We start from the raw sequence: 27,692 nt of genomic DNA, 5'->3' as shown, positions 1-27,692 counted from the left end.
AGGTGAGCATCCACTGGATCTCCTGTCTCCTTTCCTCAGTGGTTTGGCGCATCAGCCAGTCGACTGCCAAGGAGAAGAGTAGTTGTGAGAGGATGCAGCCTTGCTTGATTCCAGTGTTAACCTGGAAAGCTTCTGACAGATGGTTCTGGTGGATGACTTTGTACTCAAAGTTTTCATAGAGTGGCTTAATGATGTTGACTAAATTTTGGGGTATCCCATAGTGCCTAAGGATCTTCCATAACGACACTCTGTGTAGGCTATCGAAAGCTTTCTCAAAGTCCACAAATACAATGTAGAGTGTACTTTTCCATTCATGGGACTGTTCAAGAATCTGTCATAAAACAAAGATGTTATCAATGCAGGATCTTCCTCTTCTGAAACCAGCACGTTCTTGGCAGAGAATGGTATCTACTGCTTCAGAGATATGTTGCACTGTCCCAGATTTCCTGTAAGATGCCTTGGAGGATCTGTGGTATTTCTTGATCTTCTGCCTTCAGTGTCTCAGAGTATATGCTGTCTTCGCCTGGTACTTTGCTGCTTTTCAACTTCCAGATGGATTCCTCTACTTCTTCAATGGTAATTGGTCCAATGTTGATTTCTATGTCTATTTCCGCCTCTGGAATGTCAGCTGTTGTTGTTGATTCTGGGTGGTTCAAGATGTTCTGGAAATGTTGTTTCCATCGGTCCAGTTAAGCCTGTTCTTCGCTCAGGCCATGTTTTCCCATTGTTCTTTCTCTGTATTCGTTGTTATTGCCAACTCTTGCTTTGAAGTCTCCTATAAGGAGGAGTACTTCATGTCTTGGGACATCTTCGAGGGTGTTTTGTAGGTGGTTGTAGAAACCCTCTTTTACTTCATCTGTAGCTTCAGTTGGTCCATATGCAATGATGATGGATAACTTTGCATATTTGGAATTCATCCTTACATACAGTAGATTTTTGTTGATTGGTTTCCACTGTAGGAGTGAGTTAGCCTTGTTTTTGCTGATAATGATGGCTACTCCTTCTAGATGTTTGTCATCCTGTCTCCCTGACCAGATGATGGTTTCTCCTGTATTGAGTTTTTATTTTCTGGCGCCGGTCTGTCTTGATTCTGTAATGGCGAGCAGGCTTAAGTTGTAGCGGATCATCTCACTCACTGCTTGCACCAGCTTTCCAGTTTGAAACCGAGTCCGCATGTTCCAGCATCTAACTCTGATGTGAGATTTTGGTGTCAGAAGTTGCGATATCGGGGTGGGGACATCCTCATGGCTTTGATCCCCATCCTTCATCTGTCCAGTTTCCTGGTCTGCTTCACTCTGACATCCGATGACACAAGTGTTTTCCTTGTTGACATTTCCGTAGCAGGGGGTGTTTTTATGGGATGGGGTCGCTAGCCCCATGCCCAACCCTCCTCCTTTATCCTGACTTGAGACAGGCAGTGGGCCACTAGGGTCCACTGGTGGAGTTCCTCTGGTGACATTGGCCATGATTAATCTGACCACACAGAACAGTAGATATTGTTCAGGTTGCTTCTGTATGCTTATGATAAATCTTTAACTTTCTTTATCATTGTTAGGGGGAGCAGGGGGAATCAGGAATGCCAGGCCCTAAAGGTTCAAAGGTAAATTAACATTATGCTGTAAGCTGTGCATTGTAAAGTTAAATTTGATTGAAACTTAAAGCTAAAATTATATAAAAAAGAATGTCTCTTATATTTTGCTATAAAAATAGGCAATATTTTAGTATTGCAAAGGCTTAAATATAATCTCAGTACATATTTTAAAATGACAGGGGGATAGAGGAGACAAAGGAGACTTCGGCCCAACAGGACCACAAGTGAGTAATGTCTACAAATCTCTGAGACAGTTCTGACAATTCTGGCAAGGGAATGTAACATTGGTCTGTTAATGATCTTTATTCTGACATCATGCCACCATCTGACATCATGACCGACAGTTGCTGTAGGGTAGTTTTAAATATATCAACTGACAATTTTTCAATATTAACTCCTCCATGATTTTAAGAGAACATGAAGATCTGAATACGTCAATGCAAAAACCTTGGTTTTGCCTCCCTGAAAATGTACTGTAATGCTGACGTAATCAGGTTAAGGTTGCACTTGACTGAATGAAACCAGAAGGGACAGGATTGATTGATTATCCACAAATCCAGGGCATAATGTAATGAACTAGGTTAGTAAATAAGTGACTGTCAGTAAATAAGTGACTGTGCAATAGAAAGCAATGTTCTATTTTTAAGATGGCCTACCAGTGTGTAGTGTCACCTGGAGTAAAGTCCTCACAAATAAAAAGACTGTAATTGTGGCGTATGTGATGTTTTGATAGCGTATGAAGTTTTGTTAGAGTAATTTACTCTTTCAAAGAAAGTATGTGATTAAGCACAGCACTTTTGGCTATTGAAATTGTCTTTTCTTCGTTTCATATTTAATATCAGAATGAGCTAATTGTCCCAAGCCTGTCTCATCTCATATTGTTTCTTTTTTCATCAGTATAAACAGTGCAAGCATTTCCATTTCTTTGCTCAAATAAATATAATTGTTATTCAGGGTCCATCTGGGGAGAAAGGTGACCAGGGTACAACTGAAATCATAGATTACAATGAAAACATCCAAGAGGCTCTTCAGGTTAGTTGTGCTTTTTCAGGAACCTTTCAATTGGAATCATGTCTATGATCTTTATTGCAAAATCATATTTATGACCTATATTAAGCTAAGCAATGATAAGGGAGACAGTTCACCCAAAAATGAACATTTTGTCATAATTTTCTCAACCTAATGTCGTTCCAAACCTGTATTATTTTTTTTCTTATTTGGAATACAAAAAGTGATGTTATGCAGAATAACAGCCTCAGTCACCATTCACTCTTATTGGGTTTTTTTTTCCATATAGATGTGGCCTTTAAAAACATGTGAAAAAGAGAAACGGATCCTGCAATTTCACGCGGTATCGCACAGCTTAGGAGATTCATGATCAATAGGGAGAGGTTGCATCTCATTCTTTGAACAAACACTGATTTCTAATGGTTTAGTCCAGGGGTTTTCAAAGTGGGGTCCGGGGAGTGCTAGGGGGTCCGTTGGAAATTTCAGAGAAAGAAAATTGTTAATAAATGAAAGAAGTAAAAAAATTATATTTACCGAATTATTGAGCAGAAAAAAGATATGCTGTCCACATACTACAAAGTAGGCTAAGTATTGTCCAGATAATTAGGGATGTATCGATATGAAAATTTTTGGCCGATATGATACAGATATTAACAAAAATCTACAGGCCGATACTTATATTTTGCCACTTATTTTGTCATCAGATCAGGTACGTTTTGCTTAGGAATTATGCATAAAAAATGTACAAAGTGGTACAAAAGCTATTTTATTGTTGTAACAATAAATTATTTCCATTGAACATGGATTGGATCTGTTGAACACATGACGGGCCAAAATGTAAAGAAAGCCACAATGAAAGATAAATAAAAGATAATATATATACATAACATGACAATTTATGTAGAGGGAAAAAGATAATTTCACTCTTCTAAAACATTTTTGCATACTGTGTTTGCAGTTCTAAACATTAAAACTCACATTTTACATATTATGATAGTACATCACAAATTCATAATATGAATTATATTCAAAAATTTTTACCAATTCCCAATGCACTCTAAGTCCTCGTGGTGGTGTAGTTGCCTCCGCATCTGAGACCTTCAATCCGTGCATTTTATCACATGGCTTGTTGAGCGTGTTACAGCGGAGACGTAGCGTGTGTGGAGGCCCACGCTATTCTCCACGGCATCCACACACAACTCACCATGCGCCCCACCGAGAGCGAGAACCACACATTATAGTGACCACAAGGAGGTTACCCCATGTGACTCTACCCTCCCTAGCAACCGGGCCAATTTGGTTGCTCAGGAGATCTGGCTGGAGTCACTCAGCACACCCTGGATTCGAACTCACGACTCCAAGTGTTTGGACTGTCAGGTATTTTTTATATTACACACAAAAACTTAATACAATGCAATAAACTTACGCAATTAATTATAAATAAACCATTGTTTTTTTTTTTATACTGCCTTCATATTTCATATGAGCACACAAGCATGAAAACGCCTTGGTTACTGATGTAACCTCTGTTCCTTGATGGAGGGAACGAGACGTTGTGTCGATGTGGTGACACTAGGGGTTCGCTCTTGAGAGCCCCAATCACCTTTGCTTTATTCAGAAAAGGTCAATGAAAATTGGCGAGTGGAATTTGCATGCTACTCTCCACCCCAGACATATGGGTATAAAAAGAGATGGCATGCACCACTCATTCAGATTTGAGCTGAGGAGCCGAGAGATCCCGGCCATGTCAGTGGTCAGTTCAGTGCCACGGCAGGAGGGACACAATGTCTCGTTCCCTCCATCAGGGAACAGAGGTTACAACAGTAAGCAAGACATTCCCTGTCTGTCACTCACTCGACGTTGTGTCAATGTAGTGACACTAGGGGTTCCTGTACGAACCGGCTGTAAAAGCCCTTGTGCGACTCGACTAAGGGGACGGGCTCTATCGCTTCCTTCACCAGATGGGTGGTGACCTCCGCCCAAAGGACTGAGGCATCCTTGCCTCCCACCACAGTGGAGATGACGCCACTGAACCTGGGTGGCCGTCTGGTGAACTGGATCGTGTAGCCAAGACGGATCATCCTGATGAGCCATCGCAATGGGCTTGAAAGCGCTAACTAGTCTTCCAGCCTCAGCGCTAATGGCACCAGGGGGACGATTGGTTTTATCATGCCCGGGGTGGGTGGTTCTTGGCGAAGCAGAGTAGATTCCCCACTAGGGAGACCGTCCAGGGGAGGCGTGCTTCCCCGGGAGCCCGCAACGGTGGCCAGTGGCTGGGGCAGGCGAGCGGCCCCAAGAACCGCTGCACTTACCTGTTTGCCGGCTTTCTTTCGACGGGGAACAAGGGAACTGGGTGCCAGGGCCCAGAAGGCACCCGGTGATGTTGTGAAGGTACTCACCTCCTGCTGGCCCAGGGGCGGGAGTGGAGCCCGTACGCTTACCTGGGTCAGGCCAGTCAGAGTCAGCAACCTCATCCCTGGGTCGCCTGTCCCAGGGCCGCTTTGAAGCCCATCCAGGGTTCTTAGCGGCTGGCTGATGGGCAGGCAGTGCCACCTTCCTGCGGGAGGATCTTCTTCTCAGAGGCCGGCACGTGGGCTCCAATGGTGGGGAAGCCGGGACCGACACCACAGGAGGACGTCCTTGGCAAGAGGCAGATAGGGCGCGGGACTTTGGAGGCCAGAAGGTGGCCGAGTCGCGCCGCGGCAGGATGTGCTTAATGGCCTCCATCTGCTTTTTCACCATCGAGTACTGATGGGCAAAGTCCTCGACAGTGTCGCCAAAGAGCCCCCCCTTAGGAGACGGGCACATCGAGAAAGCGGACCTTCTCGCCGTCACGCATCTCCGCAAGGTTGAGCCACAGGTGTCGCTCTTGGACCACCAAAGTGGACATCCGACCCAGGGCGTGCACCGTGACTTTCGTCGCCGTAGAGCAAGGTCAGTCGCGTGCGCAGTTCCTGCATGAGCCCTGGGTCGGTCCTACCCTCATGCAGATCTTTAAGCGCCTTGGCCTGGTGAAGCTGCAGGATGGCCATGGCGTGCAGGGCGGAGGTGGCCTGACCCGCGGCATTGTAATCATTCGCCACTAACGACGAAGAAAACTTACATGCCTGGGAAGGGAGCCTTGGTCAGTTCCTCCAGGTGGCTGTGGGCACAGGTGCACTACCACAGCGCGCTCGACCTGGGGAAGCTTGACATATCCCTTGGCTGCCCCGCTGTCAAGGGTAGTCAGGGTGGACGAGCTCGCGGAGCATGTACGGGTGGAGAAAGGCACCTTCCACGACTTCACAAGCTCCTCGTGCACTTCCAGGAAGAAAGGCACTGGGGCGGGGCATGGCTCAGAGCCCAGAAACCAATTATCCAGCCGTGAACACTTAGGGCGGGGCAGAGGTTTCCACTCAAGCCCGATGTTTGCAGCCGCCTGGGCAAGCACGGATGCCAACTCAGCGTCCACTTTGTCCTGAGCTCTACCGCCTGAGAGCGGGAGCTCAGTAGACTAGCCCACCCTCTGATGCTGCAACCGATAACTCATCCTCGTCGCAAGCCCCGAACGAGACATTAAATCCGCCTTGAGGCGGACCACCTGCCTCGCTTGTGAACTCTACCCGGCAGAACAAGCATGCTGGGGGATGGGAGGTCCGTGGGGACTAAGATCCCATATCCACATCCCAATCGCACACGGTGCTCGCGACCCAGCCGCCTGAGTTTCAACACAGGATAGACCGGGTTGGGAAGCAGCCGCGGTGGTTCTCTGCTCCACGAAGAAGGAAGAGAGCCGCGACCGCAACGTTCTCATGGGCAAGTTCTCACAGTGGAAACATGACCCATCCACAAAAGACAGGGCGCAGGACTTTGGAGGCCAGTAGGCGGCCAAGTCGTGCCGCGGCGAGACAGATTTCGTGACCATCCAGTGGGGAGAGATAACAGCCACACCCAGTAGCACAAAGGCAAAAGGACATCTTTAAAAAGACACTAATCCTTTGTGCGAGCTCTTTTAGAGAAAATATACTCTTTTTTTATACCTGTGGACTCAGCCGCCGAAGCACCCGGGGGAAGCACAACACTCGACTGTGCGAGGGTGACCGCTGATACGCGCCGTAATTCCAGCGGCAATAGCAAGGTGAAGGGACGAACACACACATGTGCTCAGCTCCGAAGAACAAGTCTGAATGAGTGGTGCACACCATTTCCTTTTATACCCGTACGTCCGGGGCGGAGAGCGGCATGCAAATTCCACTCACCAATTTTCAGTGGCCTTTTTGTGAATAAAGCAAAGGTGATCGTGGCTCTCAAGAGCGAACCCCTAGTGTCACTACATCGACACAATGTCGAGAGAGTTACAGACAGGGAACTGTAATATGAAAAACCAATGGTTGATATTGGCATTTATTTATATAGATGGTTATAACCGATGGTTTTAATTTAGTAAATAATTGGCCGATATATTGGTGCTTCCCTACAGATAGTATTTGAATCATTTATTTTGGCTTTAGTATAATAACAATATTAAAGCTAATTATCTAAATTGTCTTTATAACATCACACTTAAATTGTTTTTAATTTTTATCTGGTCTTTTAACACAAAAATATACAGTGACCTGTATATATTTTAGGAGGGGGGCGCTCGCAAGTGATTGTCATATTTGGGGGTCTTTGTCATCAAAAAGTTTGAAAAAACCTGGTTTAGGCAACCTGATAATCTGAGCTAGAGGTCTGCGCCCATCGGTTTTTCATGTATGACGCTTGAGGAATGAATGAAAACTTAAATTAATACGTAAAATGATTTAAATATGTTTAATGCCATTAAGTCATATTTTATTTGCATTAGCCTTGATTATTAAGAACTGTTCTGTACACACATGCAACAGTCAGATGTGCTCCTGGATCAGTAACTGATCAGAAAATGACTGTAATTTGTACAAATGTTATTTGAGAAGTCCATCAGAGGAAAGCAGTGGCAAAACATCTGTTACATACAGTATGTAAGAACAGCCTACTGTACATCCAAGTTATTATTGTTATATTATTTAATGCAGATTTGCATTTCTGTGCATTGCGATGCAGTTTAAGAAATAAGGAATCTGTCTTTTTGTGTGAATGACATGAGTAAAGAGCTCTGAAATCTACATCTAGCTGTTTTTATATGTAATCTATTGACAGCCTTAATGAATTATTATTATAATAACTTATAATATTAATAAATAAATAATAAAATAATTATCATTACATTAGTTAACAGTAAATATTAAATATTACTGTCTTTTTATTGTTACTTTCCTCATCTGTAAATTGCTAAAAACATCTGCTAAATGGATACCATTTGAATTAAATATTCAATACAAGGTAGTTTATTGTTAAAAAACAATAAATAAATAAATCAATATTACTCAATATTATTTTATTATATATATTGATGAGGCTCTAAAATGTAAAGATTAAAAACATAAGTTCTTAAGCACAGTTTAGAACCAGCGACACACTAGTCTAGAAACTGTTTTTGTAGTTTTTCCACCTTTTGTACTGTATATTTTAGCTTTACCTAATAAGAAAGTTACTGTACACTATTAATGTACTTACTACTGCTTGCTGGTTCAGTTAATCTTTTCAACCTTCCTTGTGCCACCTGGTGGATATTGTGAGAAACGTAATAAATGTATTTAAATTCCAAGAAGCCCGCCAGACCAATCCTTCGTGAGATTTGCTGCGTGAAGCCGCCTGAAAAGTGCACGTTTTTAAAGGCCACAACTGTACAATGAAAGTGAATGGTGACTGAGGATGTCATTCTGCCCAACTTGTCCTTTTTGGCTCCATGGATCAAAGAAAGTATGGTTTTGGAATAACATGAGGCAGAGTAAAATATGACAGAATTTTAATTTTTAGGTTGAACTTCCCCTTTAAGACAATAGGTATATTTTTCCAGGTCATTTTTTACTCTGTATAAAAATTAGGACTCTTAACTAGTAGTGGGTAATGGGTAATTTTCCATGGACCCTTTTCACATTTCTTGGTTTGGAACACAGAAGTAAAGTAGAGCAGGGTAAAGTTCTATAGCGGCAAATGGGAGACCACAGGAAAAAAAAAATTGTGTTCCCATTTGCTCCAATAGCAAAAGAAAATAAAATCCACAACTACGTTTTAACAACTTTGCATAATAGGAAAAAATAGAGAGCAGTGGATTACGGCAATTAGAACAAAGAAAATTATATATATATAACATGACAATTTATGTATGGGGAAAAAGATTATTTCGCTCTTCTAAAACATTTTTGCATACTGTTTTTGCAGTTCTAAACATTAGAACTCGCATTTGACATATTATGATGGAACATTACAAATTCATATTATTAATCATATTCGGCATGTTTACTTTTTCAGACTTTATTTTGTCAGGTATTTCTTTATATTACACACAAAAACTCATAAACTTAATACAACACAATAAACTTACGCAATTAATTATAAACAAACCACAGTTTTTTTTTTCATATCGCCTTCATATTTCATATGATCGCACAAGCACGAAAACGGCAATATGAAAACTGATGGTTGATATTGCCGGTTTATATCGATGGTTATAACCGATGGTTCTAATTTGGTCAATAATTGGCCGATATATTGGTGCATCCCTGCAGATAGTATTTTCATCATTTATTTTGGCTTTAGTACATTAACAATATAAAAACTAATTTTTTAAATTGTCTTTATAACATCACACTTATTTTTTTCTTAATTTTCATCTGGTCTTTAAACACAAAAATATAAAGCAACCTTTATATATTTTAGAAAGGGGCCGCTCGCAAGTGATTGTCATATTTGGGGGACTATTTGGGAAAAAGTTGGTTTTTCATGTATGACTTCTGGTTCGGGTTTATAATGAATGAACATTTAAATTATAGGGCCAGTTTAACTGTAACTCCCTCAGCAGCTGCATTAGAAACCTCATCACAGCAGTGGTAACTTTTTATTATTATTATTATTGTTATTAATTCCAGGGTAATATAACATACAGTATAAAGTTATAATTTTACACTATACTGTTTAGACAAAATTATTTTTATATAAATAGTTTGCTAGAAAACATATCATCAAAGCCTGTGAAAAGGGTCTGATGTAGTATTTTAAGTCATTCTTAAAAAGCATACTTTTTGAGCAATGGGTACAGACAAAGCATGCTGACACAGAGGTTGTTCTGGTGCATAACTATAATATTATCTCTTACCCTCCCCTCCTCCTGGCCGCCTACAGAAGATAACAACTATTACAGTTACGGTAATTTATCCCTGTCTTGTCTGTGTGTTATATCAGTGCCATATTGTTGCCCTGCATGAACCTTCTATAAACATGTTTCTCTCTTAATTCTGCTAATTCTCCTAACAGCGACTCAATGTTTAGAGAACATTGTGTGTTGCTGATTTGCCCATGTTTGTTAATGTTTGTTTTATCTGACATAAGATGAGCCTTGTCTCCATCATAACAAGGGCTAAAGTGTGTGTGAATGCATGAGTGGAAAGGATAAAACACCTCTTGAGTTGCCTGCATTAGGTTTCACAACACTGGATCCACCTAATATTACTAAAGGGCTATATTCTAATATTGCTTATAAGATAGAAGTGAAAACTTGTTGATAAGAGTGTCTGTGCAGTAATGCAATGATAAATGAACACAGAAATCTAGAGTAAGTAAGGACAAATTTATTTCAGGTTACCAAATGTTAGTCTTACTAAACAAAATCTATGCCTACAGAACATCAGATAAAGCTTTGCAGATTTTGCAGAATTCAAATGCAAATTCACCTGACCCTTGCATGTTTATTTGTTCTAACTCATTATAAAAGCATTTTGAAAGAGTTTTGAATAAATTATTTTCAAATAAAGGGTACAATTTAAGTATTTTGGCTAATTTGTAAATGTTTACAGCTACTTAAAGGGATAGTTTACCCAAAAATGAAAATTATCTCATCATTTAGTCACTTTCGTGCCATCCCAGATATGGATGACTTTCTTTCGTTTGCTGAACACAAACGCAGATTTTTTTAAAAATATTTCAGCTGTAGGTACAATGCATGTGAATTGTAAAAGTGAATTTGCCAGACCTCTGAAGCACCAAAAAACATATAAAGGCATTTTATATTTTGGTTTAATATGTGTCTTCTAAAGCAATGCAATCATTTTGGGTGAGAAACATCAATATTAAAATCCTTTTTTTACTATAAATCTCCACATTCACTTTCACTTTCAGAATGTGAAAGTGGAGATTTATGATAAAAAGGGACTTAAATATTGATCTGTTTCTCACCCACACTTACTATATCACTTCTGAAGACATAGATTTAACCACTGGAGTCTTATGGATTACTTTTATGCTGCCTTTTTGTGATTTTTGGAGCTTCAAAGGTCTGGTCACCATTCACTTGCATTGTATGGACATACAGAGCTAAAATATTCTTCTTAAGATCTTCATTTGTGTTCTGCAGAAGAAAGAAAGTCATACACATTTTGGATGGCATGAGGGTGAGAAAATGATGAGACAATTTTCATTTTTGGGTGGACTATCCCTTTAAATGTTTTCAGCTATTTACTTTGGATACAGTTTTGAAATCCATTCCACAGAATCCTGCTGATTTTCATCCATAATAATGAAAATTGTTTGCATAGTGTGAGTTTACTCAACTTATTGTATCGCTGGGAATAAGAATTACTCTTGTAATGTGGTTCTTTCAAGGACACAATCTAGGACTTTTCGGAACCATTTGTGTTCTAATTACTCTAATTGGACCACTGACTAAATAGGTCAAATATTGACCTATTTGTGTAAACACAGAAATGGAAAAAATGGCCTCTTTTGTTCTCTAAGTGTCATTTTTTTGTATGTATGAGAAGTGTCACTTGTGTACTCTTAGGCCCTGATTTACTAAAGATTTGTGTGTATAAAAACACATGCAAACTTGATAGCACATTCGAAAAATGTCCGAGCTGTTCTACTAACATAGTCAACTGAGGATTACGTCTTTCAGATGCGCAAAATAGAACGTCTTGGCAATTTTTGCATTTCCCCTAATGAATATGCAATTTAGAGGCGTGCCTCCAACATGTGCAAAATAAAGTGTGTTGCTGATGCAAATGTATTGATTTGCACCACAAAGTGATATATTATACTAGAAAGTAATTTTCAGGTAACTGCAAGAGCAAATTAATACGACTGAATGGCAGGTATTAATCTGATTCGTGCTGTGCATTATGCCATCATTTTGGTAAAAATGAGACTTTGAGAAAGGAGAAACTCAAGGTCAGGAGGCAGGAGGACTCAAGGTCTTTGAGCTTTCATTCAGTCAGGCATCTCATCCAATCACAATCCAGCCTCTGCTTAGTAAGCTCACACAGCTGCCTTCATTGCTCGTAATGCCTCGTTGTTTTTTACCCCCCACCACCTCATCATCACCAGGTTAGGTCCCGTCCTGCCATGGGGTGAGCTCCTCTCCCCTGTCGTCTTCGCCTTCCGGCAGGATCTGACAGTTCGAGCAAGTATCTGAGCTCTGAACCTTAGGACGGGACTTACGCCAAATGATCGAAATATCTCTACATTCGTATTAATTCAAGTCATCCTGAGTCTTTCCTGATAGAATACAAATTACATCCAATGCTGCTGGTTTGTTTACATGCATTAATTTTATATTAAATGAATGTGTTTCTCATGAAAAAAAAAAAAATTATTCGGTTAATTATTTTACAGTAGAACATGAAATGGGGTCCAGCAAATTTGCAGGTGTGGTTATTTGCACAATTATTCTTTGTAAATCACCCACAATACACCCACGAAGCACACATACAATTTAAAAGATTGGTCTAACAAATTAGTCCCCTTTATTAGGGATCTTAGTAAATTATGGCCTAAGTGTCATTCTTTTAGTGTGCATCTAGACAAAAACTATTTTTAGTCTTTTAAACTTCACATTAAAATATATCTAATGTCTTGTCTTGCTATTTATTTTTTTTGTAATTTAGGGTCCCCCCGGGCCTCCTGGGCCAGTTGGACCAAAGGGAATCAAGGTAACAACATTCATGCTGTACCATCTAAAACTGTGGCTTTGATGGGCAATTTAATGAGGGCAGTCCTTTTTTATCAGTTTAGCATTTTATTCACATGCAGCTGGTACAGTACAAAAAGAAAGAGGAAGCTGTGTGGAAGATTAATATAAGCAGCAGCTGTGAAGACCTTGATTTTACAATATTACTACTGTTCATTGCAGTCTATAGAGAAACATGATTGCTTTTTGCAGGGTGATGAGGGTGTACCTGGACTGCCTGGGCTGGATGGAGAAAGGGTAAGGGAAAATATTCTGTTTGTCTAGCGGCTATTGTCTAATCCAAATCACACTCTGTCAGTCATTATATAATCATTTATGGGTCCCACTTTATATTATGTGTCTTTAACTACTGTATACTAACATTAAAATACATACAATACAATGTACCTATTGTGTAACTACATTTTTCAAAATTATCACAAGATTCACATTTGCTGCTATCGAGGTTGAGGTACAGCAGGTTTAGCGGTAGGACTAGGGTTTAGATTAGGGTTAGGATTTAGGGTAAGGGTTGGGGAAAGTTAGGTTTAGGATTAGGTTAAGGTTAACAGTGTGACTACAGATGTAAGTAAATGCATGTACTTTAAATGTAAGTACAATGCAACAACACGTATGTACATAATAAGTACATTGTATTAAATGCTTAAGTACTTAGACACCTAATATAAACACCTAATATAAAGTGGGTCCAATTTATGTCACAATTAATATTATACATATGCTGTATGTTCAAAGGGTCACAAGGGGTCTAAAGGGGACATGGGAATCACTGGAATATCAGGAGACAAGGGAGCGATGGGTCTCCCTGGCTTGCCGGTAAAATTATCTGTGCATATCATATGTTGACACTAATAGCATAAATCAAGAATGATCCCGAACAGGCCTAATGGCTTGTTGCATTGTTTGCTTAAGTTAAGTCATTTCTTGGTAATTTGCCCGCAGGGTGTGAATGGCCTTAAAGGAGACAAAGGAGACGCCGGCCTGCCTGGCCCTCAGGGACCCTCGGTAAGGACAGCCAGCAATAGTGTCCAACCAAAACTTGATCTAAGAATATGTGCATGGTTTGCGTCAACCACAGCTGTAGACAACTAAGACAAGTCTATTTGAATGTGATGACAGTTTGCATGATCTCAGCATATGTATTGAGAGTTAATGCTTTTTCATCATTTCACATGCATTATGCCAAATCACTTTACATGGAATTAATTTGACAGTTTGTATTATTCAGGGCCAGACTGCAGGAATCTTGATTTGCTGTATACCTGGCTTCTATTTTTGTTATGCATATGTCATCTGAGTTGGTTTTATTTTTCTCACATTAACAGATAATCGGACCCCCTGGTGCGCCTGGGACGCACGGACCACCTGGCCCCATGGTGAGTTGAAAAATGTATAACACAAGGAGCATATCTTCTATATGACCATTTAGCCTATATAAGCACTAAACATAGTCTATAATGCTTACCTTTCCTTTGTACGTCAGGACAGTTATGTAAGACTGCAGTTCCCTATCTGTCACTCACTCGACGTTGTGTCGATTTAGTGACACTAGGGGTCACACTTGGGAGCCCCAAACACCTCTGATCTTTGAGAAAAGGCCAATGAAAATTGGTGAGTGGAATTTGCATGTCACTCCCCCAGACATACGGGTATAAAAGGAGCTGGCGTGCAACCACTCATTCAGAATTTCTCTTCTGAGCCGAGCGGTGTTGCTTTGGCAGTGCTCGTTGAGCGCTAAAAGAGCATATATTTTATCTAAAAGAGTATATATCCTCTAAAAGAGTGGGCACTGATGGAAAGCGTCTTTTTATAGATGCCTTTCCAGTTATGTGCAGTTCCTGGTTGCGGTCATTATCTCTCCGCTTCTGATGGTCACAATCGCTGCCTTACATGTCTGGGCTCCAGACACGCTGAGACAGCATTCGTGGATGGTTCATGCCCGCACTGTGAGAGCATGACCATGGCCACATTGCGATCGCAGCTTTCCTTCCTCAGAGGGAAAGCCACTCCAGCTGGTCCCCGCCACGGTTCTTCTACCCGCAGGCACAAGACCGCGACGGTTAGCGCTGATGGCGATTTGGGGACTTTAATGGAAGTAACTCTGCCGGGTGAATCCCCACGGACCTCTCATTCCCCAGCACGCTTGTGCGCCCCGGTTGAGTTCCGGGATGAGTTCGATCTCTCATTCGCCGCTCAGGGAGAGGATGAGATCTCGATAGCAGCATCGGAGAGCAGGTTGCTTCAGTCTGATGCAGAGGACTCGGCTGGGCTTCCGCCTTCTGGTGTGGTCGCCCAGTCTGAGGCTGACGCCAAGCTGATGGCCAAGCTCGCCCAGGCTGCCGCGTGCATCGGGCTAGAGTAGAACCTTCCACCTTGCCCTGAACCCTTGCGGCTTGATGATTGGTTCCTGGGATCGGAGTGCCGCTCACGGCTGCGCTCCGCCCAGTGCCTTTCGCACCGGAAGTGCATGGAGAACTCGCGAAGTCGTGGCAGGCACCTTTCACTGCCCGTACTGGGCTTTCGAGTTCTGCTGCTCTCACCACAATCAACAGCGGGGCGGCCAGGGGCTACACGTACATTCCCCAGGTAGAGCAGGCGATTGCGATGCACTTGTGCCCGCAGAGTGCCTCCACCTGGCGGAACTGTCCTAGGCTCCCATCCAAGGCCTGTAAGACTATGTTGTCTCTGACGGCAAAGGCTTACAGTGCCACGGGGCAGGCCGCCTCCACACTGCATGCCATGGCCCTCCTGCAGGTCCACCAGGCCAAGGCATCGAAAGAGCTGCATGAGGGTGGTCCTGACCCGGGAGTAATGCAGGAGCTGCTTTCGGTGACCGACCTCGCCCTACGGGCGACGAAGGTCACAGTGCGGGCTCTCGGGCAGGCAATGTCCACGTTGGTGGTCCAGGAGTGCCAGCTTTGGCTCAACCTGGTTGAGATGAGGGAGGCCGACAAGGTTCGCTTCCTTGACATCCCCATTTCCCAGGCTGGCCTTTTCAGCGACACCGAAGACTTTGCACAGCAGTTTCCAGCAGACGGAGGCCATCTAGCACATCTTGCCCCGCCGTGGTTCAAGATCATGCACCCAGTCTGCCTGTCGCCAAGGCGACCTTCCTGTGGTGGCAACATCGGCTCCACTGCAGCCTGAGCCAGCGGCTCGGCCCTGGCGTAGAGCTCCCCGCAGGAAGTTGACGCCCCCGTCTCATGGCCTGTGACCAAGAACCCTAGGAAGGCTTCTAAGTGCCCCTGAGACGGGCGACCCAGAGGTAAGGAGACTCGTGCCACATTTGGAGGTGGTAGACAGACCACTCCATCCCCCGGTTGAGGGCCGGAGGGAGAATCCTTGGTTCCCTTTTTTGAGTTCGCCGCACGCCTGAAGGGCCGCGACACACACACACCCACGCACAGGTGGTTGTGGCAGGCTATGAGGATGCTCAGCCTCCTCCCCCATTGCTGATCAGTCCTACATTGGGTACGTGGAGCAAGGTAAATGCCTTAACTCCTCTCCCTGTACAGCGAGATCGGGACATGAGGACCCCCGACGTAGCACTTCCTGCCCCACTCCGCCGCGCCCATTCCACGGGTACGTCAGCAGTGGTCATCCCCTTGGAGTTTGGAGGCGTGGTTAACACTCTCCAACCTGATGGCTGGCCAGGACGATCCGACTCAGCGACTCGATTCAGTTTGCCAGGCACCCGCCCAGGTTCCCTGCAGTGGTAGGCACTATTGCTCAGGCCAGAGCCCCTTCTACCAGGCAACTGTATGCCTTGAAGTGACACCTATTCGCGAATTGGTGTTCTTACCAAGGTGAAGACCCACAGAGTTGTGCAGTCAGGTCGGTGCTTTCCTTCCTGCAGGAGAGGTTGGAGGGGGGCTGCCCCCCTCCACCTTGAAGGTGTATGTAGCTGCTATAGTGGCACACCACGATGCAGTGGATGGTAAGTATTTAGGGAAGCACGACCTGATCATCAGGTTCCTTAGAGGTGCCAGGAGGTTGAATCCTCCAAGGCCGCACCTCATTCCCTCATGTGACCTCTCTGTGGTCCTGCTGGGCCTACAGTGAGCCCCTTTCGAGCCCTTAGAGTCAGTTGAGCTGAAAGCCCTATCCTTGAAGATGGCTCGCTCACCTCCATCAAGAGGGTTGGGGACCTGCAAGCATTCTCTGTCAGCAATACGTGCCTAGAGTTTGGTCCGTCGTACTCTCACATGACCCTGAGACCCCGACTGGGCTATGTGCCCAAGGTTCCCACTACCTCCTTTAAAGATCAGGTGGTGAACCTACAAGCGCTGCCCCGGGAGGAGGCAGACCCAGCCTTGTCGTTGCTGTGTCCGGTATGCACGTTGCGTATCTATTTGGACCGCACGGAGAGCTTTAGGTGCTCCGAGCAGCTCTTTGTCTGTTTCGAGGGATAGCAGAAGGGGAATGCTGACTCCAAACAGAGGATTGCCTACTGGATTGTGGACGCCATCTCGTTGGCATACCAGGCCCAGTGTGCACCATCCCCTCTGGGAGTGGCATGCAAGTTCGACTCACCAATTTTCACTGGCCTTTTCTCCAAGATGTGTTTGGGGATCCCAAGAGTGACCCCTAGTGTCACTACATCGACACAACCTCTCGTTCCCTCCATCAGGGAATGGGGGTTACAACAGTAACCTAGACGTTTATTGCCATACAGTAGGTCTGTTCAAGCCAGTATAGATATAAAATCATATCTGAAAAGAAACGTAACTGATGCTGTGTAGATTGCATAACAGGCAGCATCTGGATTTTTATGAATGAAGGTCACTCTTGAGTGACCTTAAAGTGAAGTGTGTAATTTCTGAAACACTAGCATCACCAAATGGAATTGCAAAAATAATGGCTGGTTTCTTGTAACCCATAAGATAATGTATCTGTATGTGTTGCAGGGTCCTCATGGATTCCCTGGGCCAAAGGTAAGTCATTACATGATGGAGTCAAGATGACAGGATAAATTCTATGCTATAGCTGATATCAATGCCACAGCCATGCCTGTGTCTTAACCAACCTGGTCTCAAAGAATCACGACACTATACCTACATTTTTGCAAATGATTTTTATGTGGCTCATTGTACATATCGCAGCAGTTTCCTGGTGAAATAAACACTTGAGGCGGTTAAACAGCTATGACTTTTATTCCCTTTCACACAAATCACTCGTAAAACTGCTGATTATCAGTTAATAAACACTTCCTTTTTTAAACCCTGTTCCACTCCCGAATCAAAGAATTGGGATACGAGTCCAGAAGAGAATGCATGTTGACACGTGAGATGAAAGTGTCATAGAAACACGTCAAAATTACTTGGTTGCTTAAGCAATTGCATTTTTCATGTCATATATGCTTTAAGGTTTAGATTTAAGGTTTAGGGTAGGGAGGTAGGTTTTGTTGATTTAAACCTCAATAGAGCATTAACCTTAAAAATCTCATCTGTTTTGGAGAAATTACTTTTAGTGCTACTCAGTGAACATTTCAACCTGGAACTGCCGCGAAACATGTAATGAACAACGTAATATCATTTTGCAAAATTGATGCCACTGTCACGTAATTTTCATGAGACCATCCTTTTCTTAACTTTATTGCTAATTAAATCAGTTTAAGTTAATGCCTTCCTGAATTACTCATTAATCCCACCTTATCAAATACTGACATTCGGTGTTTAAGGCATGCTGCAAACTTCAGATGGCAAATTGCACTGTTATCAAAAATTATAGCAATTGTTTGGACATTTATTTTCATAAAAGGGATAGTTGACCCAAAAATTTAAATTCTCTCATAATTTACTCACCCTCATGCCATCCCAGATGTGTGATTCTTTCTTCTACAGAACACAAACAAAGATTTTTTTTTAGAAGAAAATCTCAGCTCTGTTGGTCTTTACAATGCAAGTGAATGGTGACCAGACCTCTGAAGCTCCAAAAATCACATATAAAAGTAAGGCCCCATAAAAGTAATCCATAAGACTCCAGTGGTTTAATCCATATCTTCAGAAGTGATATGATAGGTGTGGGTGAGAAACAGATAAATATATACAGGTGCATCTCAATAAATTAGAATGTCGTGGAAAAGTTCATTTATTTCAGTAATTCAACTCAAATTGTGAAACTCGTGTATTAAATAAATTCATTGCACACAGACTGAAGTAGTTTAAGTATTTGGTTCTTTTAATTGTGATGATTTTAGCTCACATTTAACAAAAACCCACCAATTCACTATCTCAAAAAATTAGAATATGGTGACATGCCAATCAGCTAATCAACTCAAAACACCTGCAAAGGTTTCCTGAGCCTTCAAAATGGTCTCTCAGTTTGGTTCACTAGGCTACACAATCATGGGGAAGACTGCTGATCTGACAGTTGTCCAGAAGACAATCATTGACACCCTTCACAAGGAGGGTAAGCCACAAACATTCATTGCCAAAGAAGCTGGCTGTTCACAGAGTGCTGTATCCAAGCATGTTAACAGAAAGTTGAGTGGAAGGAAAAAGTGTGGAAGAAAAAGATGCACAACCAACCGAGAGAACCGCAGCCTTATGATTGTCAAGCAAAATCGATTCAAGAATTTGGGTGAACTTCATAAAGAATGGACTGAGGCTGGGGTCAAGGCATCAAGAGCCACCACACACAGACATGTCAAGGAATTTGGCTACAGTTGTCGTATTCCTCTTGTTAAGCCACTCCTGAACCACAGACAACGTCAAAGGCGTCTTACCTGGGCTAAGGAGAAGAAGAACTGGACTGTTGCCCAGTGTTCCAAAGTCCTCTTTTCAGATGAGAGCAAGTGTTGTATTTCATTTGGAAACCAAGGTCCTAGAGTCTGGAGGAAGGGTGGAGAAGCTCATAGCCCAAGTTGCTTGAAGTCCAGTGTTAAGTTTCCACAGTCTGTGATGATTTGGGGTGCAATGTCATCTGCTGGTGTAGGTCCATTGTGTTTTTTGAAAACCAAAGTCACTGCACCCGTTTACCAAGAAATTATGGAGCACTTCATGCTTCTTTCTGCTGACCAGCTTTTTAAAGATGCTGATTTCATTTTCCAGCAAGATTTGGCACCTGCCCACACTGCCAAAAGCACCAAAAGTTGGTTAAATGACCATGGTGTTGGTGTGCTTGACTGGCCAGTAAACTCACCAGACCTGAACCCCATAGAGAATCTATGGGGTATTATCAAGAGGAAAATGAGAAACAAGAGATCAAAAAATGCAGATGAGCTGAAGGCCACTGTCAAAGAAACCTGGGCTTCCATACCACCTCAGCAGTGCCACAAACTGATCACCTCCATGCCACGCCGAATTGAAGCAGTATTTAAAGCAAAAGGAGCCCCTACCAAGTATTGAGCACATATACAGTAAATGAACATACTTTCCAGAAGGCCAACAATTCACTAAAAATATTTTTTTTATTGGTCTTATGATGTATTCTAATTTTTTGAGATAGTGAATTGGTGGGTTTTTGTTAAATGTGAGCCAAAATCGTCACAATTAAAAGAACCAAAGACTTAAACTACTTCAGTCTGTGTGCACTGAATTTATTTAATACACGAGTTTCACAATTTGAGTTGAATTACTGAAATAAATGAACTTTTCCACGACATTCTAATTTATTGAGATGCACCTGTATGTCCTTTTTTACTATAAATCTCCACTTTCGCTTTCAGAATGTGAAAGAATGTGAAAGTGGACATGGAAATTTATTGTAAAAGATTACCTAAATATGGATCTGTTTCTCACCCACACCTATCATATCGCTTCTGAAGATATGGCTTAAACAACTGGAGTCTTATGGAATACTTTTCTTTGGCCTTTATGTGATTTTTGGAGCTTCAGCGGTCTGGTCACCATTCACTTGAATTGTAAACACCAACAGAGCTGAGATATTCTTCTATAAAATCTTCCACTGTGTTCTGCAGAAGAAAGAAAGTCATACACATCTGGGATGGCATGAGTGTGAGTAAATGATGGGAGAATTTTCATTTTTGGGTGTACTATCCCTTTAAGGATGACACATGTTTTGAAGATTGCAGCAGGTCTCCACACCTCCTTAAAGGAATATTCCAGGTTCAATACAAGTTTAACTCAATTGAAAGCATTTGTGGTATAATGTTGATTACCATAAAAAGTTATTGTTACTCATTCCTCCTTTTCTTTAAAAAAAAGGCAAGAATCGAGTTTCCAGTGAGGCACTTACAATGGAAGTGAATGGGGGCCAATTTTTTTTTATGTTAAAATGCTCACATTTTCAAAAGTATTAAAACAAGACATAACATATATGTGTGTAAACATGATTTTAGTGTGATAAAATCACTTACAAACCTTTTCTGTGTAAAGTTATAGCCAATTTTACAACTTCGTTACTATGACAATGTAATGTCAACAAACCCTAAAACGACTAAAAATGACGATTTAAACAACTTTACAGCTCAAATAATACATGAGTTTCAACAGAATATTTAATGTAAGTGCTTTTATAAAATTATAAGCTTCACATTTCTGTGTTTAAACCCTCCAAAAATTGGCCACATTCACTTTCATTGTAAGTGCCTCACTGAAACCCAGATTTTTGCTTTTTTTTAAGAAATGGAGGAACTAGTCAAAATAATTTTTTGTGGTAATCAATATTATGCCACAAATGCTGCCGATTGAGCTTAACTTGTATTGAACCCAGAACATTCCTTTAATTTTAACTCCTTAGTCACTCAGGTCATTGTTGAATATCAGGTCAAATTTATTCAGGAGCATGCAGACTTGTTCTATTTGTCCAACGAAAGCAAAAACAAGACCACATGATCTTGAATAAATATTGCAGCACCCCCTAAACCGCCCTCTGCCACTCCTCTCTAGGGGGAACCAGGTTTGCATGGTCTCAAGGGAGCACGTGGGGAGCCTGGGCATAAGGGTGACAGAGGACCCCTCGGTCTCCCTGTAAGTACATGATAGCCGTGCATCCTGGGATCTCAATGCCCCGACCCTGCTTCTTTTGTCTCAACATTTTCTAACCTTTCCCTCCATTCCCCACATGGTCCATTTGTATGCTGTTCAAAAGCATCTTTCTCTCCTTTGTTCTTGTACACTCAGCCAAGCCTGCTTTGCTGCACCTTAAACCTTATATGTTGTTTATACATCCATTTGATGACAAAGTTTTTTTTTGTCCAGTTCACTGTGTTCATCATGTACTAATCCCACTTTTCATACCTCCACTCATACCTCCATAAATGCACAGGGAGCATCTGGCTTGGATGGCAAGCCGGGACCCAGGGTGAGTCTCAAGCGACCACACTTCATCTCCCTACCACCATCCTACATCTTCAAAAATAAACCAAAATGGTTCATGTGACACTTTTATGGTGAATGGGGGAATGTGGTTAGACTCAGTATTGTTAATTTTTCTGCAACATTTTTTTTAATCAACAAGTCAACTGTATATGATATCCAAAATCTATTTGCGCAGTTAAAGGCACAAAGATCAACAACAAAAGATAATCTGTCTTTCTGCTGAGTTTGATATTAACACAAATTTCAAGCTGAAGTGTGTAATTCCTGCACCACTAGCGTCACCGAATGGAAATGAGGAAAATAAAAACTACCTTGTCTTGCATTGCTCGGTCAAACAGAAAGCCTTGCCCCAAACTCACCCCATTGGTTTAGACAATGTTGCAATGTCAGACTGTTCTTGATGTTCAAATAAATAGAGCAACGTTTTGAAAGCACTACAGAGTCAGTGTTTACTCTTTTCAGGGAAATCAGCCTACAAATGGCTTACTTATAGTTGACTCAACACATTAAGTTGGGAAAGAAGTATTTTAAAATTGAAAAAAAAATTGCACACTTTAGCTTTAACATTCACTCATCCATTAACATGCCATTTATTGTTTATTCATGCCCCTCACTGTGTTTGTTTGAGATTTCTGTTTGCATGAGAAATTGTTAAAGATAAAGAAAAGTGTTATAAGATGATTGAAAGGGTGCTCATTCTGAATACAGATTGACCAAACGTATGGAAGTCTGATTTTTTTTTAATTTTTTTTTTTTTTTTACATTTTTATAAATGTAGTTGCAATGCCTTATACACACCTTTATTTATAGGGAATGGATGGGCCAGTTGGCACTCCTGGTCCTGCAGGTCCAAAGGGAGATATAGTAAGTTTTAATTTTGGGTTTGTTTGTTGTTGGTGTTTTATTGTCTTTCCTAGGCCTAATGTGCAATTTTCAGGGTAGAAACTATGTAGTAAATTAGGAAGTTCTTAATATGAATTACAAAATACAAATACAGCTTTTTTTTAATTCCTGGGAAATCCTTCTGAATTCAATATAATTATAATTACATTTGATATTTTAAGCTTATGATTTCAAATGGTCCACACAGGGAAACCTGATGATCGTACAGAACAATATTCACTTTCTCTATATAGGAAGTTTAAGGTACTATACATTAGATTTGTTTATATAAAAGGTGCTGTTCAATGTACCTGTCACAGGGTGAGAAGGGGGATGTTGGTGATCCTGGACCCAGAGGACCATATGGATTACCTGTAAGTTCTTCTAAACAATTATTTTACATCTTAAAGGTGCTGTTGGTGATTTTTTTTTCATGGAAAGGTATGCAAACAATGTCCTACTCCCTGAAAGGTATAAATAAAATAAGTGTCGTGAGATATCTCACCTGTCTCTGTGACAGCACTACACTCTGTAAACAGCAAACACAAATGTGGGCCGCGGTTTTTGGCGCTTTCTGCCTGTCAATCATTTTGCGTGTTTTGATAGTATTGTAGTTGCAACGAATTATTGAGGCTTAATACCATTTTTATGCCATGTTGCTCATAACAGTTGTCTGTTGAGGCCACTATTTTGCAGCTGTTGTTTTTCACAACCGCTTCTGCTTGGTGTCTGTCTCAATGACCCCGTTTCAACCTGGTATTAAGATGTGTTTTGGGTGATCCGGTCACATGTGTTCAGTGCTAAATACAGGTCTAAACGGGGTCTAAAACGTTTTGTGATCGGATCACAAAAACCACATACAAATGTGGTCAAAAACGCATGTGACCGCATCGTATTTGAGGTGTAAACGCAAATCTGTCATGCATGTGTCCAGCAGCAGTGAAGCACCACCTTTCACCTGTCAATCAAACGCTGCACCAAAACAAGAGTGTAAAGGGGGTACAAGGGAAAGAAGGAGGAGAGAACCAGCTTAACAATGTAAATAATATTTAAGTAAATAAAAAGACACACAAACACATACAGGGCAGCTGCCCATAATTCTCTCTCTCTCTCGAGCTGCCATCTTCGGTCGCTTTTATCCCTCGGTCGCCTCATCAGGCTGATTGGGGTCCGGGCGTCCGTCATTCCGCCCGGCCCCGCCCGCCTCCACACTACACTCCTCCCTGCATTGCCTCAGGCCAGGGAGCCCCTGGCATGACGTACATCCCCCCTCCTCTCCGGGGTGGGGGGCATACCTTACGCCCCGCCTGCCGGCAGGTCATCCCCGCCTTCCTCGACCTGGGAGGAGAAAAAAAAAGGCGAGGGAAAGGCCAACACAGAGCGACAGCGCAAGAGAGAGAGGAGAGAGAGAAAAAGCTCACTCACCGGTTCTCTGATGTGCCGTCGCGTGGTCCCCGATCACTCCTCCACCCTCTCAGGCGGACGACAGCCGCTCCTCCCCAGGAGGACCGGAGTCAAACCTCCGACCCCCAGCGGACAGAACGCCCCTCCGCACGTGGGGACACTCCTCCGCCCCTGGCAGCGACTCCATCGCTTCAGGTGGTCGGGGAGTCCTGTCCCTCCTCACCTCGCAGATGGCGACCGTTCCCCGCATCCGGGCGGTCAGGCTACTCTGTCCCCCAGCGGATGGGAGCAGCGCTCCCCTGGGTGGACGGCAGTGTCGAGGACTCTACGACGGGCATCCCTCCTCCCTCCCGAGTTTCGGCACCAATGTAAAGGGGGTACAAGGGAAAGGAGGAGGTGAGAACCGGCTTAACAATGTAAATAATAATTGATTAAATAAAAAGACACAAACACATACAGGGCAGCTGCCCATAATTCTCTCTCTCTTGAGCTGCCGTCTTCGGCCGCCTTTATTCCTCACTCGCCTCATCAGGCTGATTGGGGTCCAGGCGTCCATCATTCCGCCCGGCCCCACCCTCCTCCGCGCTACAAGGAGTTTAAACTTTGCCGGTTACGAGTGGCTTTAAAAGGAAATATTGCTCCGATTTGAAAATTTGAAAAAGCAGACACATACACAATCATGAGAACTTCACGGATCTTCTTTAGTGTGTCTGATATCAACACAGATGACAAGCACGAACACCTGAAGCTCCTTTAATACAGGTAATACACTAAAATAATGGATAATCCTGCTTGACATGTTGCATTTGTGCTTAGATGAAACTTCAACCGGATCTGGGAGAAACAGTGCGGCATTTTATTTTATTTTTTTTGCTTTCTTTGTCTTTTCTAACTTTGTTGCGCTTTAATATCATGCAGTAACACACTGACATAGTGACTGATGTATGTCGTCATGAAACCCTCCCCTCCAAATCTGATCACAAGTGGTCACAGGAGATGCATTTAATGGACCAGGTGTAAACAGCTATGTGTCTCACCTGACCAAATGTAATCGGATTACCTGAGACGCATCTTTATACCAGGTGGAATCGGGGTCAATAAAGCTTATTTGGTGTCTTTGTAGTGCAGTGTTTTTGGTAAGATAAGGTGTGTCTAAACCAACAGTTTATCTTGTGGAAATTACAGAACGGCTAACATCGCTAACAGCACCTTTAAAGTGATAGTTCACCCAAAAATGAATAAGTGGCCATCATTTACGCATACTCATGTTGTTCTAAACCTGTAGGACTTTCTTTCTTGCATGGAACTCAAAAAGAGATATTTACAGGGTTATCAGCACATTTATAAACAGGAAATTCCAGACCTGGAAAATTCATGTAAATTTCTATAGTGTATATATGTTTGTTTGTTTGTTTGTTTGTTTGTTGTTTTTTATGCACTACTCTTAAATATTTAATTGGCTAGAAATTACTCTTTATGAATGCTATCTCTGTCAAGGATTTTTCAAAAGGCCGATCAACTGGAAAAGTCATGGAAATGTCATAGAAGTTAATTAATTAAAAGTGTGGGAACACTGTATTTAGTAGAATGTCCAAGTTGCTCTTTTCCCTATGACAGTGGCAGTGGATGGTAACCAGGGACAAACTTGTTCTCCAATTACCTTCATCATATAAAAAAGAGCAGACATTTATTGTAAAGAAAATGTAAATTTTTTGGTGAATTATCCTTTTAATGTTTAAAGTTAGTAAAAACACTAGATATTTTGACCATTTTATTACGATCAAATCATTCAATATTCTAGTTGCATAAATTGTTTGATTTTCTACTGTTACATATATTTTCTTATATCTTTCATATTTTTCTTCTTTTTTAAGGGAGCTGCTGGAACTCCTGGAATGGATGTGAGTTGTCCGTCAGAATGTTCTGTTTGTGTGTTGACTTGTCTTTTATTGTTTCTTGGGTCACTTCCTGCTACTGTTCTGCCCACTTGTAGCGGCCTATAATGCTAGTGAAGTTCTTTACCCCTGGACCAATGAGTCTCTAGGCATATCTGTTTACATGTATTTTTGCAGGGGTTACCAGGATTAAAGGGAGACAAGGGTGACGAGGGGGAAAGAGGAGAAAAGGTGATTTTGAAATAGGGAATGAAACTTTCGCTCTGTTGATTAGATCTGATGTCAATGGACAATTACGGAGTATCTCAGGAACAGAGTCCTTCATATGGACTTATTTTGGGCCACATATTAGTGTGCAGATCACACATTTAATAGATTGTCTGCTATAATGGGAATATTTGCTATTTATATTTGTAGTTTTAATTTTCAACTGAAACACACTATAATTAAACCATCAAGGTCAAGTATTTTTATGTCATCATTCAGTGTTTAATTTCTAACACAGCATTTCACCATCTCATAATCATAAGAAACTGAAAAAACAAAATCATTCTTTGTTGAGTTTATCATCAAGTGTAAATATTATTTCTTACTCCAACAAGAAATACAGAGTAAGTCCATTGACAACAGGCAGTTTATTTGATCTGTATTGGCTTCTTTTCATGCATGATTCCTGTCATTTCATCTGACTGTTTCATAGACTGACACTGTGCCACTTTGTTTAATTATATATGTCATGGAAAATGTCAGTGCAATAAGTAGGGTAATTCAATTCCATGGCAATTGTAAATGTTGAGGATATCTATAGAGTTTGCAGTGTTATTCTTCTAAGAATAGGATGGGAATTTCTTTAGCACATTCATTATTTTGGTGCGTCTGAGCATTTAAAGAAATATAATTCCAGACAGTAGTCATATAAAGGAAGGTTAGCTTTGATTAAAGTTGTCTCATTTAGACAATAATTTACAAAACACTTACAATTTATAGTAAGCTTGAGAAAATTAAACTTAAACCAAAGTAAACTTGACATTAGCTATTTGCCTTGTATTACAGTATGCATTATTTATTATTATAAGTTTTGTACTATCAGCAGTGTTGGGCAAGTTACACAAAATAAGTAATCCACAACTAATTACAAATTACTTCTCTATAAATGTAATTATATTACTGATTACTTAATCTAAAAAGTAATCACATTACTAATTATATTGCTTTTAAGTTACTTTCTAAATCACTTTTCCTAGAAAAGTTTGTGGTTTTCCGCTTAAATTAAAAATGTCTATATTTCTCCTCATTCATTGTCGCACACACTTCAGCATTCACAGAAATGCTAATAGACATACATATGAATTAACATTTTAAATGTATTACACATATTACTCAAGCGCAAGTAATGTACTTAAAAGTATAATGTAATTGAAAAGTAATTACATTACAGTAACAAATTACTTTGTAATCAGATACACCCAATTTTGATTGTCAATACAAATAAAAAATGTGTTACATAAAATTAGACTGCATAGTAAATCCCTCTCAGAGGCCTTAAT

General features: G+C 41.6%; 1 protein-coding gene across 1 annotated transcript; it reads left to right on the top strand.

Annotated features, from left to right (window-relative positions):
- Positions 1 to 1,458: 1,458 nt before the first annotated feature.
- LOC127449919 (collagen alpha-1(XXV) chain-like) lies at positions 1,459 to 26,391 on the top strand. The gene is made up of 16 exons (XM_051713550.1): positions 1,459 to 1,600; positions 1,771 to 1,815; positions 2,546 to 2,623; positions 9,842 to 9,865; positions 12,598 to 12,642; positions 12,873 to 12,917; positions 13,416 to 13,496; positions 13,623 to 13,685; positions 14,006 to 14,056; positions 17,588 to 17,614; positions 21,533 to 21,613; positions 21,912 to 21,947; positions 22,775 to 22,828; positions 23,167 to 23,220; positions 26,125 to 26,151; positions 26,323 to 26,391. Exons 1-16 carry the CDS (start codon positions 1,577 to 1,579, stop codon positions 26,389 to 26,391), a joined length of 804 nt encoding a protein of 267 aa, XP_051569510.1. The 5' UTR covers positions 1,459 to 1,576.
- The last annotated feature ends 1,301 nt before the right edge of the window (positions 26,392 to 27,692 follow it).

The sequence above is a fragment of the Myxocyprinus asiaticus genome, chromosome 2 (genome assembly GCF_019703515.2).
Source record: "Myxocyprinus asiaticus isolate MX2 ecotype Aquarium Trade chromosome 2, UBuf_Myxa_2, whole genome shotgun sequence".
In the NCBI taxonomy this organism is placed as follows: Eukaryota; Metazoa; Chordata; class Actinopteri; order Cypriniformes; family Catostomidae; genus Myxocyprinus; species Myxocyprinus asiaticus.
The sequence above is the reverse complement of the archived record's forward strand: the minus strand, read 5'-3'. Positions and strand labels throughout refer to the sequence as shown.

Bases quoted from the DNA above. Each gene is read 5' to 3' on its own strand.
- LOC127449919 (XM_051713550.1), top strand. From the start codon at position 1,577: ATGCCAGGCCCTAAAGGTTCAAAG. The intron at 13,497-13,622 runs GTAAAATTATCT...ATTTGCCCGCAG, and splicing joins TGGGTCTCCCTGGCTTGCCG to GGTGTGAATGGCCTTAAAGG. The intron at 26,152-26,322 runs GTGAGTTGTCCG...GTATTTTTGCAG, and splicing joins CTGGAACTCCTGGAATGGAT to GGGTTACCAGGATTAAAGGG.